Here is a 24,841-nt window from a genome sequence, read left to right on the forward strand (position 1 = left end):
TGTTTTACATAACTTTGTGTCATCTGCAAATATTGATATTTTACTATTTATCCCATTGACTATGTCGTTAATAAAGATATTAAATAACATTGGGCCTAGTACAGACCCCTGTGGTACCCCACTAGTGACGTTTACCCAATCTGAGTATATTCCATTTATAACCACCCTCTGCCTTCTATCCTTTAGCCAGTTAGCTACCCACTTGCAGACATTTTCCCCCAGCCCCATCATTCTCATTTTGTATGCCAACCTATTATGTGGCACGCTATCGAACGCTTTTGAGAAGTCGAGATGCACGACATCCACTGGTTCCCCCTGATCTACTCGAGAGCTAACCTCCTCGTAGAAGTCAATCAGGTTTGTTTGGCAGGAGCGATTCCTCATGAATCCATGTTGGTTCGGGATTAAAAGATTATTAGCATCAAGATGCTCCGTAATTGCCTCTTTAATGAAGCTTTCAAAAATTTTGCCCACAACGGACGTCAGACTCACCGGCCGATAGTTTCCGGCGTCACTTTTCGCTCCCTTTTTGAATATTGGCACTACATTCGCCTGTCGCCAATCAAGTGGCACAGACCCAGTCTCAACAGAGTCCTTAAATATAAGATATAAGGGTCTGTCTATCACATTACTTAGTTCCCTTAGTACCCGTGGGTGTATGCCATCAGGTCCTGGTGATTTGTTTATTTTAATGTTACTGAGGCGTTTCTGTACCCCAGCTTGGGTTAGATTAGTCATACTTAGTGGAGGATTAAGTTTGTCACTTCTCATTTCGCCTGTTAGTTCTTTTTCCTTTGTGAAAGTTGACGAAAAAAAATTATTTAATAGATTAGCTTTATCCTCATCTTTCTCTATGATTTTGCCTTCATCACTTTTTATCGGTCCAATATTATTCGATTTAATCCTTTTACTATTTATATACGTAAAGAACAGTTTGGGATTTGATCTACTTTCCCTAGCAATACGTCTCTCTGTTTCCTCCTTTGCTATTTTTATTTGTTTTTTACAGGTTCTCGTTTTTTCCTTGTAACACATTAGTGCCTCCTTACTGTTTTCCTGTTTTAATCTCTTGAATGCCTCTTTTTTGCTATTTAACGCCCCTTTTACGTTCTTATTCAACCATATTGGTTTCCTCTTATTTCTGGCCCTTTTATTCCCATACGGTATATACCTCTCGCACTGAGTATTCAGAATTCTTTTGAAGGTTTCCCATTTACTATTCGTATTTCCTTGATTAAGAACTTTGTCCCAGTCTATAAGTTGAAGGTTTTCTTTCAGCTGATCAAACTTCGCCGTCCTAAAGTTTAATGTTTTAGTTGTTCCCTTATTGATAACCCTACTGAAGGGCATTTTGAAATTGATAATATTATGATCACTATTACCTAGGTGCCCCCCTATCTGTACCTCAGTTATTCTATCAGGCCTATTAGTCAATATTAAGTCCAACACCGCCTTCCCTCTCGTTGGTTCCTGCACTAGTTGGGAGAGATAATTATCCTTGATATTTGTCAAGAACCTTTTTCCTTTCTGCGATCTACAGGTTTCTGTTTCCCAGTCAATATCCGGGTAGTTGAAGTCCCCCATTACAATCACCTCATTATGTTTTGCTACTTTGTCTATTTGTCCTAATAGCAGTTTCTCATTCTCCTCTGTTATATTGGGTGGCTTATAGCAGACCCCCAGTAATATTTTATTATTATTTTTTGCCCCCTCTATCTCTACCCACATGGACTTGACCCCCTCTTCTCCCTCTCCTATATCTTCCCTTAGTCTGGGCTTTAGACGTGACTTTACATATAAGCAGACTCCTCCGCCCTTCCCCTGTTTCCGGTCCCTTCTAAATAAACTATAATCTGTTAAATTTACCGCCCAGTCGTAGCTATCGTCTAGCCAAGTCTCTGTTATACCTACGATGTCATACCTCTCCTCCGATATAAGCGCCTGCAGCTCATCCGCCTTATTGGTCAGGCTTCTTGCGTTGGTCAGCATGCAAGATAAAACTTTGGGGTTATTTAGCATCCTATTCTTCTCTAATGATCTAACTGTACTATCCCCACCCCCCTCTCCACCCTCATTATATTCACTTCTCCCCTTCCCCCTTGCTTGCCTCACATCCCACCTATTTCCTTGGTTTCCCCCCCCCGTCTCTAGTTTAAAAACTCCTCCAACCTATTAGCCATCTTCTTCCCCAGCACCGCTGCACCCTCCCCATTGAGGTGCAGCCCGTCCCTACGGTAGAGCCTGTAGCCGACAGCGAAGTCGGCCCAGTTCTCCATGAACCCAAACCCTTCTGCCTTGCACCAACTCTTTAGCCACTTATTCACCTCCCTAACCTCCCGTTGGCGCTCCTGTGTGGCTCGCGGGATTGGTAGTATTTCTGAGAAAACTACCTTGGAGGTCCTTGCCCTAAGCTTCCTACCTAGATCCCTGAAATCATTTTTAAGGACCCTCCATCTACCATTCACTTTGTCATTGGTGCCAATGTGGACCATGACCGCTGGGTCTTCGCCAGCCCCACCCAGTAACCTGTCAAAACGATCCGCGATGTGCCGGACTCGAGCGCCAGGGAGGCAGCACACCGTTCGGCGATCCCGGTCTTTGTGACAGATTGCCCTATCTGTCCCCCTAATAATAGAGTCACCCACTACCAGGACCTGTCTAGCCTGCCCTACACTTCCCCCCTCCCCCTCATTACTGGAGCATACACTCTCCCGGCGGTCAGAGGATCTGTCGTGCTCCAATAATGCCGGTTCTGAACCAGCCTTCCTATACTTCTTCCCTCTATCCCTTCTAACTGTTACCCAGCTCCCTGCCTGTTCAGCCTGCGCTTCCCCACTAAGCTCCACCCCCAGTGTTGACCCATTGAGTGTCTGCTCGGTGAGCAGCAAACTCCGTTCCATGTTGTCGATGCTCCTCAGTACCGCTATCTGAGCACTTAGATCCAGGATGTTGAGCACTTAGATCCAGGATTTGTTTAGTTCCCGTTCGTCCTGCCCGTCCTTCTCCTCCCCCAGTCAATCTACCCGGCCTGCCGGTACCCTATTGGTCTTATGCTGATGTCTTTAATAAAAAGGAAGCAGAGACATTACCTCCTCATAGACCATACGATTGCCCTATCGACTTGGTACCTGGCGCTACTCCGCCCCGAGGGCGTATTTACCCTTTGTCCGCTGCGGAGACCCGGTCCATGTCTGAATATATCGAGGAGAACCTGGCCCGGGGATTTATCCGGAAATCTACCTCCCCGGCGGGAGCAGGCTTCTTCTTCGCTAAAAAGAAGGACGGCTCACTTCGTCCCTGCATAGACTATAGAGGCCTTAACCAGATCACGGTGAAGAATAAATATCCCCTTCCGCTCATTCCTGAATTATTTGACCGTCTGAGGGGTGCTAGAATCTTCACCAAGCTGGATCTCCGTGGGGCCTATAACCTGGTTCGTATCCGTCAGGGGAATGAATGGAAGACGGCATTCAACACCCGGGATGGCCACTATGAATACCTCGTAATGCCCTTCGGTCTCTGTAATGCTCCCGCCGTCTTTCAGGAGTTGGTCAATGATATCTTCCGTGACCTTCTCTACTCCTGCGTGGTGGTATACCTGGACGACATCTTGGTCTTCTCTCCGGATCTCCCCACACACCGGAGGGACGTTCGTCAGGTCCTGCTCTGGCTCAGGCAAAACCACCTCTACGCAAAATTTGAGAAGTGCCTCTTTGAGCAGACCTCGCTTCCATTTCTGGGCTACATCATCTCTCAGACCGGTCTACGAATGGATCCTGAGAAACTTTCTGCCATCCAGAAGTGGCCCCGACCGGAGGGGTTGAAGGCTATCCAGCGGTTCCTGGGCTTCGCCAACTACTACCGCCTCTTCTTTCCGCACTTCTCTTCCCGGACTGCCCCTATCTCTGCGCTCACCCGTAAGGGCGCTAATCCCAAAGAATGGCCGCCCGAGGCAGAGGAGGCCTTCATGTCTTTGAAACAAGCTTTCTCCTCCGCTCCTGTGCTGCACCGTCCGGACAGCAACAATTCTTGCTAGAAGTAGACGCTTCCTCCTCCGGAGCCGGAGCGGTGCTCACCCAAAAGTCGTCATCCGGAAGAATGGTAACCTGCGGCTTCTTCTCCAAACTCTTCTCCTCATCTGAGCGCAATTATTCTATAGGAGACCGAGAATTGTTAGCCATTAAGTTGGCACTGGAGGAGTGGCGTTACCTGCTCGAGAGGGCTCTTCACCCGGTAATAATCTACACGGATCACAAAAACTTGGCTTATCTCCAGAGTGCCCAAAGACTTAACCCGCGCCAAGCCCGGTGGTCCTTGTTCTTCGCCCGCTTTGATTTCATTCTTCATTTTCGCCCGGCAGACAAAAATATCAAAGCTGATGCCTTGTCCCGATCCTTTTTGTTCTCCGATCTAGAGGAGGAGCCAAAGCACATCATCGACCCCGCCAAGGTAATGCTGGTTGCTCCCGTGGATCTAAATCGTCTTCCACCCGGTAAGACGTTCGTAACAGTACCTGATTGTGAGAAAGTCCTACACTGGGGACATTCGTCTAAGCTAGCTGGCCATGCTGGCCAGAAAAAGACCCTCCTGCTTATTACCCGGCATTACTGGTGGTCTACCCTGCACAAGGACGTAATAGACTTTGTCTCAGCCTGTGCGTCCTGCGCCCGCAACAAGGTTCCTAGACATCTGCCAGCCGACCGCCTTCAGCCTCTTCCCATACCTGCTGCCCCGTGGCAGCATATAGCCAAGGACTTTATAACGGATCTCCCTGTCTCTGCTGGTTGTACGGTCATTTGGGTGGTCGCTGACCGCTTCTCTAAGATGGCTCACTTCATTCCCCTGCCGGGCCTTCCGTCTGCATCGGAATTGGCTAAAGACTTTATCCATCATATTTTCCGTCTTCATGGTCTCCCTCTCCACATCGTATCCGACCGAGGAGTTCAGTTCACCTCTCGCTTCTGGAGAGCCATGTGTAAACTGCTGGGGGTCACCTTGGACTTCTCCTCTGCTTATCACCCACAGTCCAATGGTCAAGTAGAGCGGATCAACCAAATTTTAACCAGTTACCTCGGGCACTTTGTTAATGCCCACCATTCCGACTGGGTGGATCTTTTACCGTGGGCCGAATTTTCCTATAATAATCACGAGAGCGATTCTTCCTCCAAATCCCCGTTTTTTATTGTCTACGGTCAACATCCTCGGATCCCGTTTCCCGTCTCCGCCTCGGTGGATAATCCGGCCGCGGAATCTCTTGCTAGCGAATTCTACTCCATTTGGGAGAGTACCAGATCCGCACTTCTTCAGTCCTCCGAGCGGATGAAGAAACAGGCTGACAAAAGACGTCTGGATCCGCCCCAATTCCGTCCTGGAGATAAAGTCTGGCTCTCTTCCAAGTATGTCCGGCTCAAGATTCCTTCCTACAAGTTGGGGCCTCGGTTCATCGGCCCACTGGAAGTTATCAAACAAATCAACCCGGTGGCCTATAAATTGAAACTCCCGGCCAACTTGCGGATCCCTAACTCCTTCCATGTATCTCTCCTCAAACCTGTGGTACTTAACTCTTTTTCCAAGTCTACAGGTGCGCCTCCTGCTTCGGTTTCCGCTGAAGACGAGTTTGAAGTAGAGAGCATTCTGGCCACCAAAAGGGTAAGAGGAAAGACCTTTTTTCTAGTGGATTGGAAGGGGTTTGGTCCTGAGGAGAGAACGTGGGAGCCCCGGGAGAACATCCATGCCCCGCTCATCCTTGATAAATTTCTCTCCGGCCTAAAAAAGGGGGGGCCTAAAGGGGGGGTACTGTAGCGTCGCGTCCCTGCCTCCTGCTAGGCAGAGACGCCGTTCCTCTCACCTCCCTGCTCCATCCTCGGCGTCCTCTTCCTGCGCTGCTGGCAGCGCTCGCCGCTTCCCGGGCACTGTGCTTAGGGCACGCGCGCGCTCCCTCTCTCTTAAAGGGGCCGCGCGCGCCGTCCTAAGGAGTCCCCGGCCAATTGCCGGTGGAGCTCCCATATATAAGGCACCTCCTCCAAAATGGAGGTGCCCGAGCAAAGTTGTTGCAAAGCATACTCACCTCTGCTTCAGCCCTCAGGTCCCGTTGCCAGTCTGTTTTCCAGCTCTGTCTACCTGCTTGCATTCCTACGGTCCGACAGTCTGTCTACCTGCATCCGCCAGTCTGTCTATGGACCAGTCCGCCGGCGGATCAGGAAGCACCTGCCTGATACCCGCCTGAGACCACCTGCCAGCCAGCCGAGAGACTCTTACCCGCTCACCTGGGAGCGCTCACCTGCTACCCGCCAGCTAGCCTACCTGGAGGCTCTGCCGTCACTTGCCGTGACCACCTGCCAGCCAGCCGAGAGACTCTTACCCGCTCACCTGGGAGCGCTCACCTGCTACCCGCCAGCTAGCCTACCTGGAGGCTCTGCCGTCACTTGCCGTGACCACCTGCCAGCCAGCCGAGAGACTCTTACCCGCTCACCTGGGAGCGCTCACCTGCTACCCGTCAGCTAGCCTACCTGGAGGCCCTGCCGTCACTTGCCGTGACCACCTGCCAGCCAGCCGAGAGACTCTTACCCGCTCACCTGGGAGCGCTCACTTGCTACCCGCCTGCTAGCCTACCTGGAGGCTCTGCCGTCACTTGCCGTGACCACCGGCCTGTCTAGAGACTCTTACCCTGCTGTCACTTGCCGTGACCACCCGCCTGTCAAGAGACTGTTCCCGTCACTTGCCGTGACCTCCTGCCCTTCTACCCAGAGACTGTTCCTGTCACTTGCCGTGACTACCTGCCCGCCTTCCCTGGGAGCCACCCGCTTCCTTACAAGGACTGTCCCTTTGTATAGTAGCTCAGAGGTTCCACCTCCCAGACCCGTTACAATACAGTAGTGTCTCGGTTCCCAACATGTGTTACGTGCACTATGACAGTGCTTGGCAGCGGAAGCCTTTGGGGTGCTTTATTGTATTCTTTTTTTTAATAGGTGATACATTGCTGAGCAACTGGGAAACACTAAAAGTAGAGCATCTGTCCTGCCTCATATTTAGCAGTGACAGCTCTCCTGACATGTCTGTTTCAGTAAATACTTCATGAAACAATCTTTTCAGAAGACTGCATTGTAACATTCCTCTGTTACACTTGCTGAAAATGTATGAAAAGAAACTGGAGATGTGTAGTCTGTAATCCAGTATTATAGAAGGCATGATCATCATCATAATAGGACAGAGAGTTGTATATTGCCATACTGATGAGACTACTTACACCACAGCATCTACAGAGGCCTCGAGTCGGGGGGACGTGCAGCCCAGGATTTCTCCCGGTGATAGTGGCTTACTCTGGGGGACGAGAACTTTGTACTCAGGGCGAAGATCTTGAACTGCAGCCTAAGGACAAAAACAGAAAAGCACAATAGAGGGGCTTATTCATTAAATGCTGAATTTTTTTTGTTGAAGTTATATGCCAGAAATTAAAATTACATTAGCTGAAGGAGTTTGAGCCATTATTAGAAACTACTAAAATCACACTAGAAACATAAGAGCCTGAGTTATCCTTCCGCTTGAAGTCTTTCAATAATTCATTCAGCTGTTTGTGAATTATTTTGCTTTTATACAGTGGAAGTAAATGCAGCCTGGCAATTCCTATGGTTTATATTAATATCTTATAGGCCTTAATGTTTTTGATGCCCAGAAAAATCATATTAGCCCAAAATTTTAAATTGCAGTGGTATGTGATGCCTTCTCCACATAGTCATAAGTCACACATAATCATGGGTTGGAGAAGGATAAATTGCATCCATCTATAATTACATTAGGATGCAGTAAGTCAGGGACTGATGAGAAACCCGGCTGCGGAGATAAGAGGTGTGCTAGATGCAATAAAGTACCGTGATATTGTGAAACTGACAACTGGATGAGAAAGCTATTTAGTGGAGTATTCACAGTACCCTGGAACGAGAAGCATCCCTGAAACATACAGAAAAAGGCTGTACCATGTGGGAGAAGCAACAAGCAGGATGCATGCTACCGAATGGGATGTGGACCAGCTGTATAAAGCAGTGTACAATTTTAAGCATTACACTAATAAGACATCACATAAAAAACTGATAGGTAATGGGAGCAATACTGATTGTCTCGTTACAATGGCGGCTGTTGAAGGGTGAGATATATGAGGAGGCAAGTGAAGAGTCAGCATATTGCAAGCAGTAAAAAATAAATAAATGGGCAAGTGTAAGGATAGAGCACAAGGGCCACATTGTGATGGCTAGATGACGGGGTAGAGCATTTCCAAATGACAGGTCTTGTGAGGTATTTCCAGTATACAATGGGAGAGAAAAAGCAAATCGATGGGAGGACTAAAAGGTGAACTAGTTAAAGTGAACTCACCTTTAATTCATGTCAGCAAGAATACGACACTGGCTCAGTCATATCCACCAAGTATGTTTAAAAGACAACCTGGGATCATATGGCTCGGGTGACTAGTCCAGGAAGCTTGTCCCTCTCTCAAGGCAAGCTGGGCCGAGAGAAGCCAACGAGGATGGGCCTACTGGAATAGTTCCCTTTTAAGGGTTGTAGCTCACTGGTGCCTGTCTTGTTGAATTCCGCGTAAGAGCTACTGTAGCACAAATTGCTAAGAAAGTTCAAGCTGGCTATGACAGATGACAAGGACACAATACATCGTAGCTTATTGTATATAGACTCTACAACCACAAAAATGGAAATGGCCTGGACTGGTGAATCAGGTTCTTCTGGGTGCTAGGTCGTTTTTTACCTGCGAAAGAGATGGCACCAGGATGCACTATAGGATGGCAATGGCATAGTGTGATACTCTAGGAAACCATGGGCCTGACATTCATGTTAATTTGACACCACTTCCTGAGAAATCAAGTACAACCATTTATGGTAACTCTAATCTCGAATGGCAATGCCCTTTTTCAACAATAATGAACCCTGCAAAAATTGTTCAGGATTGGCTTTAGGCACATGACTGTCTAATAATCCATGTGTTTACTTGACATTGAAAATTCCCAAATCTCGCAAATAAAGACATTGTCCTAGAGAAAAATTATGGGTAAAAAAATCCATTGCTTTGGGGGACTGGCTGCACTTCACAATACTCCCCCATGCAAAAGATTCTGAATTTGGTGCTTTACAAAAAATTGTTACTTTCCTGGTGGACTATTTTCAGTAGAGCATAATTCAGTGTTTATAGAGCATAGGATTGTCCTCTGTCTTCAGCATAAAGCCGATATAAAAAGCTTACCAACTTGTGTTGAAATACAAGGTTTTTGCCAGGTAAAAAAAATTGTACCAAGAAGAATCACTTTCAGAACTTTTTCCACTTTTAACGACACCCATAATCTGTGCAAATCCGCTGAGAAACAAACAAATCATTTTGAGGAGAATATAAAATTAAGAAAATAAGGTGACTGCAAAACTGCGAACACCGTTTTACAATTGAGGATGTTGTTGTGCCTAGAATTAGCCAAACATTTAAACTCGTGTAAAATAGTAGTCAGTACACAGCTGCCATCCTTTACAGTGATTCCAATTAAACATACAGTACAGACCAAAAGTTTGGACACACCTTCTCATTTAAAGATTTTTCTGTATTTTCTTTACTATGAAAATTGTACATTCACACTGAAGGCATCAAAACTATGAATTAACACATGTGGAATTATATACTTAACAAAAAAGTGTTAAACAACTGAAAATATGTCTTATATTCTAGGTTCTTCGAAGTAGCCACCTTTTGCTTTGATGACTGCTTTGCACACTCTTGGCATTCTCTTGATGAGCTTCAAGAGGTAGTCACTGGAAATGGTTTTCACTTCACTTGTGCCCTGTCAGGTTTAATAAGTGGGATTCTTGCCTTATAAATGGGGTTGGGACCATCAGTTGTGTTGTGTTGAAGTCTGGTGGATACACAGCTGATAGTCCTACTGAATAGACTGTTAGAATTTGTATTATGGCAAGAAAAAGCAGCTAAGTAAAGAAAAATGAGTGGCCATCATTACTTTAAGAAATGAAGGTCAGTCAGTCCGAAAAATTGGGAAAACTTTGAAAGTGTCCCCAAGTGCTGTTGCAAAAACCATCAAGCGCTACAAAGAAACTGGCTCACATGAGGACCGCCCCAGGAAAGGAAGACCAAGAGTCACCTCTGCTTCCGACGATAAGTTTATCCGAGTCACCAGCCTCAGAAATCACAGGTTAACAGCAGCTCAGATTAGAGACCAGGTCAATGCCACACAGAGTTCTAGCAGCAGACACATCTCTTCAACAACTGTTAAGAGAAGACTTTGTGCAGCAGGCCTTCATGGTAAAATAGCTGCTAGGAAACCACTGCTAAGGACAGGCAACAAGCAGAAGAGACTTGTTTGGGCTAAAGAACACAAGGAATGGACATTAAACCAGTGGAAATCTGTGGTTTGGTCTGATGAGTCCAAATTTGAGATCTTTGGTTTCAACCACCGTGTCTTTGTGCGACGCAGAAAAGGTGAACGGATGGACTCTACATGCCTGGTTCCCACCGAGAAGCATGGAGGAGGAGGTGTGATGGTGTGGGGGTGCTTTGCTGGTGACACTGTTGGGGATTTATTCAAAATTGAAGGCATACTGAACCTGCATGGCTACCACAGCATCTTGCAGCGACATGCTATTCCATCCAGTTTGCGTTTAGTTGGACCATCATTTATTTTTCAATAGGACAATGACCCCAAACACACCTCCAGGCTGTGTAAGGGCTATTTGACCAAGAGGGAGAGTGATGGGGTGCTACGCCATGACCTGGCCTCCACAATCACTAGACCTGAACCCAATCGAGATGGTTTGGGGTGAGCTGGACCGCATAGTGAAGGCAAAAGTGCCAACAAGTGCTAAACATCTCTGGGAACTCCTTCAAGATTGTTGGAAGACCATTTCCAGTGACTACCTCTTGAAGCTAATCAAGAGAATGCGAAGAGTGCGCAAAGCAATCATCAAAGCAAAAGGTGGCTACTTTGAAGAACCTAGAATATAAGACATATTTTCAGTAGTTTCACACTTTTTTGTTAAGTAAATAATTCCACATGTGTTAATTCATAGTTTTGATGCCTTCAGTGTGAATGTACAATTTTCATAGTCATGAAAATACAGAAAAATCTTGAAATGAGAAGGTGTGTCCAAACTTTTGGTCTGTACTGTATATAAAATTTAGCTGTTCAAGTAGGGTTTTCCTGACATTTACTTAGTTGGATTTTACAACAAAAGCCATGGTCCGTAAACAGCTTACAATACAGCAAAGGGATCTCATAGCTGAAGGCTATTAGTCAGGATAATTATAATTTTTTTCCAATGCAACAGATATACCATGGAACACTGTGAAAATGGTCATAAAGAAGTGGCTTAAGTTATGCACAACAGTGACATTACCTACAACTGGATGTCCCTCAAAAATTGCTAAAAAGACAAGAAGAAAATTGGTCCAGGGGGCTGCAAAGAGGCTTAAAGCAACATTAAAAGAGCTGCAGGAATTTCTGGCAGCAAGTACTGGTGGTGTACTGCATGTGACAAAAATCTCTCATATTCTTCATAGTTCTTGCCTGTGGGTTAGGGTGGTAAGTCAGAAGCCTTTTCTTACAAGAAAAACATCCAAAGTCTAAGTATGTTTTGCCAAAAGCATGTGGGAAAACATGTTATGGTCTAATGAGACCAAGGTTTAACTATTTGGCCACAATTTCAAAAGGTGTGTTTAGCACAAAGTCAACACTGCACATCAAAAGAACACCATACACACAGTGAAGCATGATAGAGGTAGCATTATGTTTTGTGATTGTTTTTCAGCAACTAAAACTGGGGCTTTAATCAAGGTGGAGGGAGTTATCAATAGTTCCAAATATCAGTAAATTTTGCAACAAAACCTTCAGGCCTCTGCTAAAAAGCTGCAGATGAAGAAGAATTCCACCTTTCAGCACAACAGCGACCCTAAGCATATCTCCAAATCAACAAAACAAGAAGATCAAAGTTTTGGAATGGCCCAGCCAGAGCTCAGACCTGAATACAAGTGAAAATCTGTGGGTTGAACTGAAGAGGGTGGTTTACACAGGAGATGCCCTCATAATCTGACAGATTTGGAGCATTAGAGCAAGGGAGAGTGTACAGAAATTGACAATTCTAGATGTGCCATGCTGATAGATTCCTACCTAAAAATACTGAATGCTGTGAAAAATTGAAATGGTATGTCAACAAAGTATTAGTTTAAGAGTGTGCTTCTTTATGCAATTACATTATTTTAGTTCTTTACTTTTCTTTTTCCACCCATTGTGACATTAAAGGTGGGGGAAAAAAACTGAAATGATTCTTCATGGTATGGGAACATACAAACTCCTTGCAGATATTGTCCTTGGTGGGATTTGAACCCAGGACCCCAGTGCTGCAAGGCCGCAGTGCTAACCACTGAGTCACTGTGCTCTTCACATCCTTAAAATAGCCATGTGTCTATGCTAGTCTTAATTTGGTAGTCTTCAGTAATAATTATGAAAGAAATTGGAATAGATTGAGAGATCCTTAGGGCAGCACGGTGGCTCAGTGGTTAGTACTGTTGTTTGGCAGCACTGGGGTCCTGGGTTCAAGTCCCACCAAGGACAACATCAGCAAGGAGTTTGTATGTTCTCCCTGTTTTTGTTTACTCCATGTACTCCGGTTTCCTCCCACATTACAAAGACATACTGATAGGGAATTTAGATTGTGAGCCCCAATGGGGACAACGATGTCAATATCTGTAAAGCACTGTGGAATATGATGGCACTATATAATCAAGTATAATAATAATAATTTATAACCTGATGTCATGAACTAATTAGGCCTATATTTTAAGTACGGTATAATGAGAAAAATAAAGCAGTAAAGTGGCTCTCACCATCCGTAAAATCAATTTTTAATGTAAGAAAAATAAACAGCTGAACATTCACCATCTATAAAATCATCTGTTTATAGTTCTTCCTTTGAAAATACAACAAGCAAGGTGGGAGCTCGCGGGATGTTTGGAGGTAACAGCCGTTTTGTTGCCAATACACTTCCGCAGGCCTAAAATAGTATATTGATACATGAAACGGCCGTCGCCTCCACGACTCCAAGTTTCCACCTTGTCTATTTAAGTCTCAATGGAGGAAATATAAACAGATGATTTTATGGATGGTGAGCGCCGCTTTATTGCTATATTTTTCTTGTTATACTTGCATTTTGGACTGTTCGACGCAAAACACCATGAGATCTGCAAGAATGTGAAATGTTTGAGTGTGATAGTCTTCTCAATGAAACACCGACAAACGTTCCATTATATTGGATTCTACGTCCATATTTTACTTACAATGTTTTTTTTTTTCATATTCTCCAGTGAGAAGTAAACACCTCTTTGGGAACTCGTCTTGTCTACGTTGCAAAGTGTATCACCATATTTCTAAATTTAACTCTGACCCTAAACTTGGCCATATTTCTTCCTCCTGATCATTGCCGTTCCCCACGGTAGTCCTGTGAATCCAGGAAACATCCATCAACTTGTTGTGATAGTTCTGCAATTGCTGTTCAAAACAGATAACAGGACTCATCCGTTGATTTCAGAGGACAAAATAAAAGGATAATGGAGGTGCTCAGGCTGGTGAGATATAGAACGTCCGAAGGCCGCGGAGCAGGCATGATGAAGCTCTTGTAATAAACATCCCCACAGCCAGATGGTTATTTCAAGACAGTAGAGGATGATGAAGTGGAAAAGACAGAGAAAACTGAATAAACAGTTAGACTAGGATTGATAGGAGAGGGGAATCCTGACATGATTGGGCCATCTTCTCCAGTATCTCCTTAATTGTTCCAAAGGGACTGCTAATTTTGTGAGTGGCAGAGATTGGGGACTTAACTAGTCTGTTTGCTGGGGCTGGTATCAGTGTGTGGGATGGCGTAATGAGAGATCAAAGGATTCAGTTTTCCCAGTGTGATTAAGCGAGTAAACAATTTCCTCTTCCTTCTCCTCTACAGTATGAAAAATGAAAGTGTTATAGAGTGATGTTAGAGCGATTACTGCTCAGTGGATAGAATTTGTCAACATCCATTTTAAAACAGATGGTTGAGGACAGAAAGGACAGCGAAATAAACAAGAAAATAATGGCAATGTCCCTCACTCGATATTCTACAGACAAAGCTCTGCCAGCGATGGGCGCGGGACCACTTCCACAATCCGAGAAAACTATTTTCTATAGATTGGAATGAGATTAACGCATATCAAAATATCAATCTCTGCTGATCCACTGCAGATTAATACGGACGCAACTGTCAAGAGGGGAATATTAGGACCCAGGTACAATAAAAACGCTGATTTAATAGAATCAAAATCAGATCCGAAGTTTAATTGGTAATTGTGCTTGTCCATTATTATTCTGCTGGCATTTATAAAAACTCACAACTCTGTTCTACCACGAAAATAACGTTACTGTCTACTTCTTTTGTATTTTAGCGCCCTATACCTTTCATTTCTTACAGAATTACGGACACATGTGCCTGCGGGTTTTCTATTTAAGGAAGCCAAACTCACTCAACATTATTTCACTGATCTATATTGGCGGTTCTACCACAATATACCTCTAAAAATCATCTCTCCGTATATGGGATAAAGAGTACCAAAAACAAAATATAATTAATTTACCGACTCAAGTACGGTACTATATCAAAAATTAAATAGTAATATTAAAATATGCCTTTTATTGAAATCTGTTAAAAAAATATATACATCAAAAAATTAGGCCCAAAGATTAGACTAGGTCTGTCTCCAAATCATAGAGGGAAAGTAGGTTATCCCTAATGAACAACTATAATTTCCCTACCTTGCCGCGGAGGATGGCACCCTTAACCTGCGCAGTGGCACCCCCGCTCACCGTCGTCTGTCCCTCCCTTGCCCTATAAGACCCTATGCAAGAGTGAGAATTATAGAGTGCTAGGCAGTAAAGTGAAGTACAATATAATTGGTAGTCTTGCAGAAACAGTGTCCCCAACATGAATATCAATGTTTACCAGCAAAGCTAATAGTAACACAGGGCCAATCCTCTTATCTAGAGGTTCCTTTGGATCACTGAATTAATGCTCATAATCATAATGCAGATATTTAAGATCCAGAACCAACTAACCCATGTGAATACATTTTTTGTTGTCCTTATAATTAATGACAATGTATACAAATGGGAACTATATCAGTAAGCTACAAACCCAAGAGAAAAAAACAAACACAGGCATAGAGAAAGTGTCAAGTGCATGTTAAGATCTAATATTGCACCTAATCCCAAAGTATAAATCACAAACTATATACGCAGAAAGGCTTTGTACATTATTAGCAAGGTATGTATAGACCCCTAGACCTCTCACAGCTGTCAAGTGTATGTCAGGATCCAATATTGCATCTAATCCCAAATTGATAAACCACTAATCATATGCACAAAAAGATTTGCACACCAGTAGCCAAGTATACATATTCGCGACGCGTTTCCCCTTCAATGGGTTCCTCAGGAGAACATACTAGCTATATTTGTAGCAACACAAAGCAAATATAAAAATGTAGAGTAGACTTCACTTATATAAATGTCACTCAACGGGTCCAAAGGCAAAAGAGGGGAGCAATGTCCATCTATATACGCCAGGTGATACAATTAATTTTTGATGTAGTACTTGAGTCACAATATACCTCTTTTTCATCCATATAAAGTGCCTGGAAAAAGTATTCATACCCCATGAACTTTTCAAAAAAAAATTCACATTAGACTCGCAACTTTAAATGTATTTTATATGTTGGCGCTATATAAATAAAGATTATTATTATTGGTATTTTGTGTGAATTACCAACAAAAAAAATAGTGTAAAGAAAATGATACATGGTTTTCAAAATATTTTAAAAATATAAACCTCAAATTTGTGACGTGCATTTGTGTTCAGCAGCCCATAGTCAATACTTTGTTGGACCACTGCTGCACGTCTTTTGGGGTATGTCTCTACAAGCTTTGCACATCCAGGAGACTGCCATTTTTGCCCATTCTTCTTTGCAAACTAACTAACTCCGTGAGATTGGATGGAAGCGTCTGTGCAGCAATTTTCAAGTCTTGCCACAGATTCTCAATGAGATTTAGGTCTGCCCTTGGACTGGGCCATTCATTAATTAAACACCAAAGCATGAATAAATCAGAAGGGCCTAATTAAATTCAAACAACCGAAGGAAAGCTATTAGACCCCTAAAAATTAACTTTTATTTAATACTCTAAAAGCATGAAAGGACTAGACAACTTATAACACATATAACAGTCGAAAATGCCATAGGATGTTAAAAAATACAATGGGGTAGGTCTCACATCAGCTAGTAAGTAGTACAGACATATCCTATCCCTTTTTGTCCCTTATATCTCTCCCTTCCTGGCAGCGGAGGTTGGCACCCTAATTTGTACTGTGTGGCGCTCCCGCTCAACGTTGGTATCCCTTCTGTCCTTATTAATACCCTATCATAATAGACACAAAAAGATTTAAAAAAGTGCATACGTATATATCTGGATGCCGACAGATATGATGAGCATTAATAGGGTCAGGGTACATCTTTTCAACCAGAAGGCAAAAATGAACACACAAGGCCCTCTTGAATATAAGAGAAAATTGTGAATGATACAGGTACCAGTATACCCAGATTCGTAAGTAGGTAGAGATGAACCAAATCTTTGCTCACTTAATTAAAATACAAGGGCACAACCCCTTAGTCAAATAACAGGAGTATAACTCCTAGGTAATGCAATGGTTCATCAGACTCTCTCTAACCAGTGTCAAGAGAGTCCCTCTGGCCAGCTCGCCAAAAGAAGATCATACGAATATACACAACCCTAAGTCTTCTAAACAGTTCAGAGTATAGCAAGAGCTGCCAACATAATTTATGAAAATTCAGCCCTGCTCACACCACCAAAATGGTACCAAAAAAATAAGGAAGTAACACTTATCATTTGCTGTCCCAACATGTTTCTTCTTGGTACAACCAGGGTTCATCAGGGGACCTGGGGTATCTTAATCTCTCTCCCCAGATGGCCAGTCAATGCTGTGTGCACTGCACATCTAGGAGGCTAAAATTTTTGCCCATTCTTCTTTGTAAACTAACTCGGTGAGATCGGATGGAAGCGCCTGTGAACAGCAATTTTCAAGTCTTGCCACAGATTCTCAATGGGATTTAAGTCTGCCCTTGGATTGGGCCATTCACACACATGAATATGCTTTACTCTAAACCATTCCATTGTAGCTCTGGCAGCATGTTTAGGATCACTGTCCTGCTTGAAGGTGAACCTACGCCTCAGTCTCAAGTCTTTTGCAGCCTCTAACAGGTTCTCCTCCAAGATTGCCCTGTATTTAGATTAATCCATCTTTGAATCAACTCTGACCAGCTTCATTGTACCCACTGTAGAAATGCATCCACAGAGCATGATGCTGGCAAAAGCATATTTGACGGTGGTGATGGCGTTTTCAAGGTGATGTGCAGTGTTCATTTTCCGCCACACACAGTGTTTTGCATTTAGCCCAAAAAGTTCTACTTTGGTCTCATCTGACCAGAGAACCTTCTTCCTCATGCAAGTCGTATCCACTATATGGCTTTTGCAAACTGCAAACAGGAATTCTTATGGCTTGCTCTCCAGAGTGTTGTGTTTCTTGGTTTTCATGATGAGGTTTGGTCCCTAATGTTCCCTAATCAGTCTCCCTCTTACTAAACTCTCCTCTCTCCAATCCGTCCTAAATGCAGCAGCCAGGATCATATTCCTCGCCAACCGCTACACCGATGCCTCCACCCTGTGCCAGTCATTGCACTAGTTACCCATCCGCTACAGAGTTCAATATAAACTCATCACCCTCACCCACAAAGCGCTCCATGCTTCAGCACCGCCCTACATCTCCTCTCTCGTCTCAGTCTACCATCCTACCCATGCTCTCCGTTCTGCTAATGACATAAGATTAACATCCTCAATAATCTGAACCTCCCACTCCCGTCTCCAAAACTTCTCATGTGCTGCGGCAATTCTTTGGAAAGCACTATCCAGGACTCTTCGCTTAACCCCCAATACCCACAGTTTTAAGCGTGCCCTCAACGCATTTCTTCAGACTGGCCTATTGCCCCACCTCCCTTATCTAACTATCCCTCCCCCCATAAAAAATTTCCTTCCAAACCAGGTCCCTCGTATCATCTGTTCACACATGCCCATGTACTTAATAGACTATTGTGTCCGTACTTGTTCACATACTGGTTGGTGACTGGTTCATTTAGCATTAGGTGATTACCCTATTTATTACATTGACTAGATGGTTGCCCGATTCGAACGCATCGGGTATTCTAGAATATGTATGCTGACCTCCGTGCGGCAGATGAGCCGCTAACGGCTGCCATCTTGTTCTGAAATCCGTGTCGCTGATTGGCCGCGGCCGGACCAATCAGCGACGCGGGATTTCCTGGACGGACAGACAGACGGGATAAGCCGATTATATAGTAGATGGTTGACCATACAATACAAGCAACTGTCACCATCCACCTTTCGTGTCTCCCCTATTTCCTCATAGATTGTAAGCTTGTGAGCAGGGCCCCCACCCCTCCTGGTATCTGTTGATTTATGTGATTGTTATTCTGTAATGTCTTTTATTGTCTGTACAAGTCCCTTCTAAAATGTAAACCTCTCTGAAGCCTTCTCAGAACAGCTGTAGTAATACTGAGAATAAATTACACATAGGTGGGCTCAATTCACTAATTAAGTGACTCATGGAGACAATTGGTCACTCAGAATGTTATTTAGGGATATCGGACAACAGGGGGCCGAATACAAATGCATGTCACAATTTTTCAATTTTTAAAATAATTAGTAAACCTGATATCATTTTCTTTACACTTCAGAAATACATTATACTTTGTATTGGTATATCACACAAACCCCCCATAAAAAACATTTACGTTTGTAGATGTAACGTGAACAATATGTGGAAGTTTACGGGGTATGAATACTTTCTCAAGGCACTATATATTTTTAATAATATATTTGGTGCTATTTATTCAAGGATATCCCCTTTATCTCCTCCTCCAATCCACCCTTCCCCCATCCTCCTCATCTCACTAAATGATTCTCAAAATGTACATCACTGTGTATTTGATTAAAAATGTTAAAACAATAAAAATTATTGGAACAAGGATAATTTTGTGCAATGTGGAAACACTGCCTTTGTAGCTGGTACAAGGCCATGATCTTGGAGACCAAGCCACTCAGGCAGTGGTGTAACTTGAAGCCTGTGGGTCCCAATACAAGATCTTCAACAAGGCACCCAACTATCACAGGTCTTTAATAATAATAGTCTTTTCAAATTGGGCAAAGGGACCTTTTGGACCTCACGATTCTCCGGGACCCGGGTACCATTGCGAGCCCTGCACATATTATAGTTATGCCGCTCGCCCCTTGACACAGTGAGAAATCCATAAATTATCAGATACCAGAAACTTAATCAACAGACCTGTTCTAATAATTTAGAGGTCTGATCTATGGCCTGGTCACTTAGAGATCTTATTTTGGGTCTGATAAATCAAGCAAACTGCCCCTGAGGAAGCTAACATGAAACAATGAACCTGACACACTCACTGTTCCTGCGCTATTGTGCGGTTCCCCTGCATGTAAAATAGGTATACATTAACTAACCTGGCTTATATAGATTTTTGCTGATAGTTGTGTTTCAAGTTGTATGTGTATTACAAGCTGCATAATTAGGATCTTGTGATTGATTTTGTTATTATATTTGGCCAAGAGGGTTAGAGACTTAAAAAAGTTAACCAGTGAAGAGAACTTACAGGCAGGATAGGTGAAAATTTATAGTCGGGCTCCCACTGTTTGGCACTATGCGGCACATTTGTTTCCATTAATCCCACTCAGAATTAAGCGGCAGTGCGCAGGCCAACCACAATTACATTCATTCCCCCATGGGGCTACTGGAAATAGTGGAGCACAGTGCTCGTCAACTCCATAGGAAATGAGTGGAGCAGTGATCAGGCATGCATACTGCTGCACCATTCTTAATGGGGATAAAGGGAATTACCGTTTTTTCAGACTATAAGACGCACTTTTTCCTCCAAAATTTTGGAGGAAAGTGGGGGGTGCGTCTTATAGTCCGATATATATAAATACTGTTGCTGTGGGTGGTAGGGGATGTGGGGGAAGTGACAGTGGCGGAGTAGCAGTGCAAAGGAGGCAGCAGCCGCCTGCTGTAGCCTACACTGTGCCCGCTACTAAAGAAAATGAATATTCACTGCTCCCCAAGCCCCACTGCTCCCCACTGATGTGAATGTTATAGAGGACAGCACTCTATACTGACAGGAATAATCACTCCTGTCAGTAGACAGCACTGAGTTGCCAGGAATGAGGTCACGGGAGTTCAATCAGCTGATAAGCTCCAGTGACCTCACTTACTGCATCAGTGTTGCGTGAGAAAATTCTCATACAGCACCGGTGCCGTAAGTGAGGTCACCGGAGCACTCAGCTGATTGAACTACAGTGACCTCTGTCCCAACAGCTCAACGCTATACACTGCCGGGAGTGATCGCACTCCTGTCAGTGTATGGCGTGCTGCAGGGTGATCGGATCACCATGGGACACTTGTGATGACGGCGGATAGGTGAGTATGAAGTGTTTTTTTATTTTAATAGAAATTTATTTAAACTTTTTTTTTTTTACATGCTGGCTGAGACTACTTCTTCCCTCAGCCGCGCCAGTGTGCACATAGCCTAATTCTGGATGAATCAAAATTACAGGTATGGGTGACTTATTGAATGAATTTTTGTTTCTATCACTCATTGACATCTAACTGGAAAATCATTCACATGGTGAAATAAACTGGACCATCAATAATTCCGTACATTGTGTGGACTGAAGAATCTTTCTACAGATCACCTGCAACTTGGAGAGAGGTACAAGGTCCTTAGTATAGCGTATAGGTCAGGAACATTTCCCGACAAGGAAACTACACATGAACTGCAGAGTGAGTACAGGTAGCAATACACATAAAAAAACAGTAGGCTTCCTGACTTAACTTGAAAGGATGCACTGCGTGAAGGTCAATGTCAAGTTAGCACATCAATCCTCAACATGAAGGCCTTAGTCTCCCGGCCTACACTCCCATGTGCTTGTCGTTTCTTCTTGACGCCCAGAAGATACGGAGTGCCATCCCTTGGCGAATCGATCATTTATTATTACATTTCAACCATCCAACATTTGTTTCAGTTGAAATCGTCTATTTTGATCAACTTATGACTAATGTGTATGGCTGCCATTACAGTGTAGGGAAACATTATGGCCACTAGTAATTTTCGTTAACACAGAAGTAGCTCTGCAGGATAGTTTTTAAGTTGTTATTGTTTCTCTATTTTTTTCTACACCATGCAGAGCTGTTATTATGTTAGGAACACTTTCACCAGTGGAGGGAACTCCACGTAACAGGTAGGCAGAAGGAGAGGAGAGAGAGATTTCTGAAGTTCCTCCCAACAAGCAACTTCTCAAACAGTTGCAATCAAAATTATACAACCCCCTTTCCAAATTAGTTTTATTATTAGCAAAATTTACAAACTTTCTACTGTTTGCAATAAACCAAGAATTTAAATAGGTCAACACAACTAATATAACAAGTGGTTACTCCAAATTCAACAAAAAAATTACACTTTTAATGACTCCTGCAATCTCAGAATTATTCAACCTCTTCATGAAAAGTGTCTTTACCACCTAGAAGAGCACCTTTGGCTGTTATAAACTGCTGCAAACGTGATACGTGGTCAGAGATCAGTTTCTGTCAGTGTTCCTGAGGAATCTTAGGCCATTCGTCATAGGCAATGACCTTTAGTTTACTAATATTTTGGGATTTGTGTACTGCAACCTCTTTCTTCAAATCCCCTCGAAGATTTTCTATGGGATTCACTTTCACTTCGATGGGACAGTTCTGTCATCAATGAGTCCAGAGTAGGACACGTCTACACCTTTGAAAAATGACTCGGACTTCCAAATCTATGTAAAACTGTGCTAGAATTTCTGCTATGTGGAAAGGAAGAGTGAGGATAACTCTGTAAAGGACCTGAGAAGGCCTTTTTCTATCTTGCAGCAGGGCATACAATGGTGGCCAAAAGTATTGGCACCCCTGCAATTCTGCCAGATAATACTCAGTTTCTTCCTGAAAATGATTGCAATCACAAATTCTTTGGTATTATTATCTTCATTTAATTTGTCTTCAATGAAAAAACACAAAAATAATTGTCCTAAAGCCAAATTGGATACAATTCCACACCAAACCTAAAAAAGGGGGTGGACAAAAGTATTGGCACTGTTTGAAAAATCATGTGATGCTTCTCTAATTCGTGTAATTAACAGCACCTGTAACTTACCTGTGGCACTTAACAGGTGTTGGCAATAACTAAATCACACTTGCAGCCAGTTAACATGGATTAAAGTTGACTCAACCTCTGTCCTGTGTCCTTGTGTGTACCACATTGAGCATGGAGAAAAGAAAGAAGACCAAAGAACTGTCTGAGGACTTGAGAAACCAAATTGTGAGGAAGCATGAGCAATCTCAAAGCTACAAGTCCATCTCCAAAGACCTGAATGTTCCTGTGTCTTCCGTGCGCAGTGTCATCAAGAAGTTTAAAGCCCATGGCACTGTGGCTAACCTTTCTAGATGTGGACGGAAAAGAAAAATTGACGAGAGATTTCAACGCAAGATTGTGCGGATGGTGGATAAAGAACCTCGACTAACATCCAAACAAGTTCAAGCTGCCCTGCAGTCCGAGGGTACAACAGTGTCAACCCGTACTATCCGCCGGCGTCTGAATGAAAAGGGACTGTATGGTAGGATACCGAGGAAGACCCCACTTCTTACCCCGAGACATAAAAAAGCCAGGCTGGAGTTTGCCAAAACTTACCTGAGAAAGCCTAAAACGTTTTGGAAGAATGTTCTCTGGTCAGATGAGACAAAAGTAGAGCTTTTTGGGAAAAAGCATCAACATAGAGTGTACAGGAAAAAAAAAATGCATTCAAAGAAAAGAACACGGTCCCTACAGTCAAACATGGCGGAGGTTCCCTGATGTTTTGGGGTTGCTTTGCTGCCTCTGGCACTGGACTGCTTGACCGTGTGCATGGCATTATGAAGTCTGAAGACTACCAACAAATTTTGCAGCATAATGTAAGGCCCAGTGTGAGAAAGCTGGGTCTCCCTCAGAGGTCATGGGTCTTCCAGCAGGACAATGACCCAAAACACACTTCCAAAAGCACTATAAAATGGTTTGAGAGAAAGCACTGGAGACTTCTAAGGTGGCCAGCAATGAGTCCAGATCTGAATCCCATAGAACACCTGTGGAGAGATCTCAAAATGGCAGTTTGGAGAAGGCACCCTTCAAATATCAGGGACCTGGAGCAGTTTGCCAAAGAAGAATGGTCTACAATTCCAGCAGAGCATTGTAAGAAACTCATTGATGGTTACCGGAAGCGGTTGTTCGCAGTTATTTTGGCTAAAGGTTGTGCAACCAAGTATTAGGCTGAGGGTGCCAATACTTTTGTCTGGCCCATTTTTGGAGTTTTGTGTGAAATGATCAATGATTTGATTTTTGCTTCATTCTCTTTTGTGTTTTTTCCTTGCAAGCAAATTAAATGAAGATAATAATACCAAAGAATTTGTGATTGCAATCATTTTCAGGAAGAAACTGAGTATTATCTGACAGAATTGCAGGGGTGCCAATACTTTTGGCCACCACTGTATTGTACTTTGTACCTGTATTTATATATATATACGCCTCAAAAAAATAAAGGGGACACTCAAATAACACATCATAGATCTGACTGAATGAAATATTCTCATTGAATACTTTGTTCTGTATAAAGTTGAATGTGCTGACAACAAAATCACACAAAAATCATCAATGGAAATCAAATGTATTAACCAATGGAGGCCTGGATTAGGAGTCACTCCCAAAATTAAAGTGAAAAACACACTACAGGCTGATCCAACTTTGATGTAATGTCCTTAAAACAAGTCAAAATGAGGCTCAGTATGGTGTGTGGCCTCCACGTGCCTGTATGACCTCCCTACAACGCCTGGGCATGCTCCTGATGAGGTTGCGGATGGTCTCCTGTGGGATCTCCTCCCAGACCTGGACTAAAGCATCCGCCAAATCCTGGACAGTCTGTGGTGCAACGTGACGTTGGTGGATGGAGCGAGACATGATGTCCCAGATTTGCTCAATCGGATTCAGGTCTGGGGAACGGGCGGGCCAGTCCATAGCTTCAATGCCGTCATCTTGCAGGAACTGCTAACACACTCCAGACACATGAGGTCTGGCATTGTCCTGCATTACGAGGAACCCAGGGCCAACTGCACCAGCATATGGTCTCACAAGGGGTCTGAGGATCTCATCTCGGTACCTAATGGCAGTCAGACTACCTCTGGCGAGCACATAGAGGGCTGTGCGGCCCTCCAAAGAAACGCCACCCCACACCATTAGTGACCCACTGCCAAACAGGTCATGCTGAAGGATGTTGCAGGCAGCAGATCACGTCTCCAGACTCTGTCACGTCTGTCACATGTGCTCAGTGAGAACCAGCTTACATCTGTGAAGAGCACAGGGCGCCAGTGGCGACTTTGCCAATCCTGGTATTCTGTGGCAAATGCCAAGCGTCCTGCACGGTGTTTGGCAGTGAGCACAACCGCCATCTGTGGACGTCGGGCCCTCATACCACCCTCATGGAGTCGGTTTTTAAATGTTTGTGCAGACACATGCACATTTGTGGCCTGCTGGAGATCATTTTGCAAGGCTCTGGCAGCG

The 24,841-nt window shown here is 43.8% G+C and overlaps 1 protein-coding gene across 1 annotated transcript in view; it reads right to left on the bottom strand.

Moving 5' to 3' along the window:
• Positions 1–24,841, bottom strand: part of DPH1 (diphthamide biosynthesis 1) — a 393,607-nt gene that overhangs the window by 96,304 nt on the left and 272,462 nt on the right. Inside the window, exon 6 of the mRNA XM_073667680.1 lies at positions 7,247–7,368. Within this exon, the coding sequence (XP_073523781.1) occupies positions 7,247–7,368 (122 nt within the window). The remainder of the gene's footprint in view (positions 1–7,246; positions 7,369–24,841) is intronic.

The sequence above is a fragment of the Phyllobates terribilis genome, unplaced genomic scaffold (assembly GCF_046119375.1).
Source record: "Phyllobates terribilis strain yellow unplaced genomic scaffold, ASM4611937v1 Scaffold_2__4_contigs__length_985480577, whole genome shotgun sequence".
NCBI lineage: Eukaryota > Metazoa > Chordata > Amphibia > Anura > Dendrobatidae > Phyllobates > Phyllobates terribilis.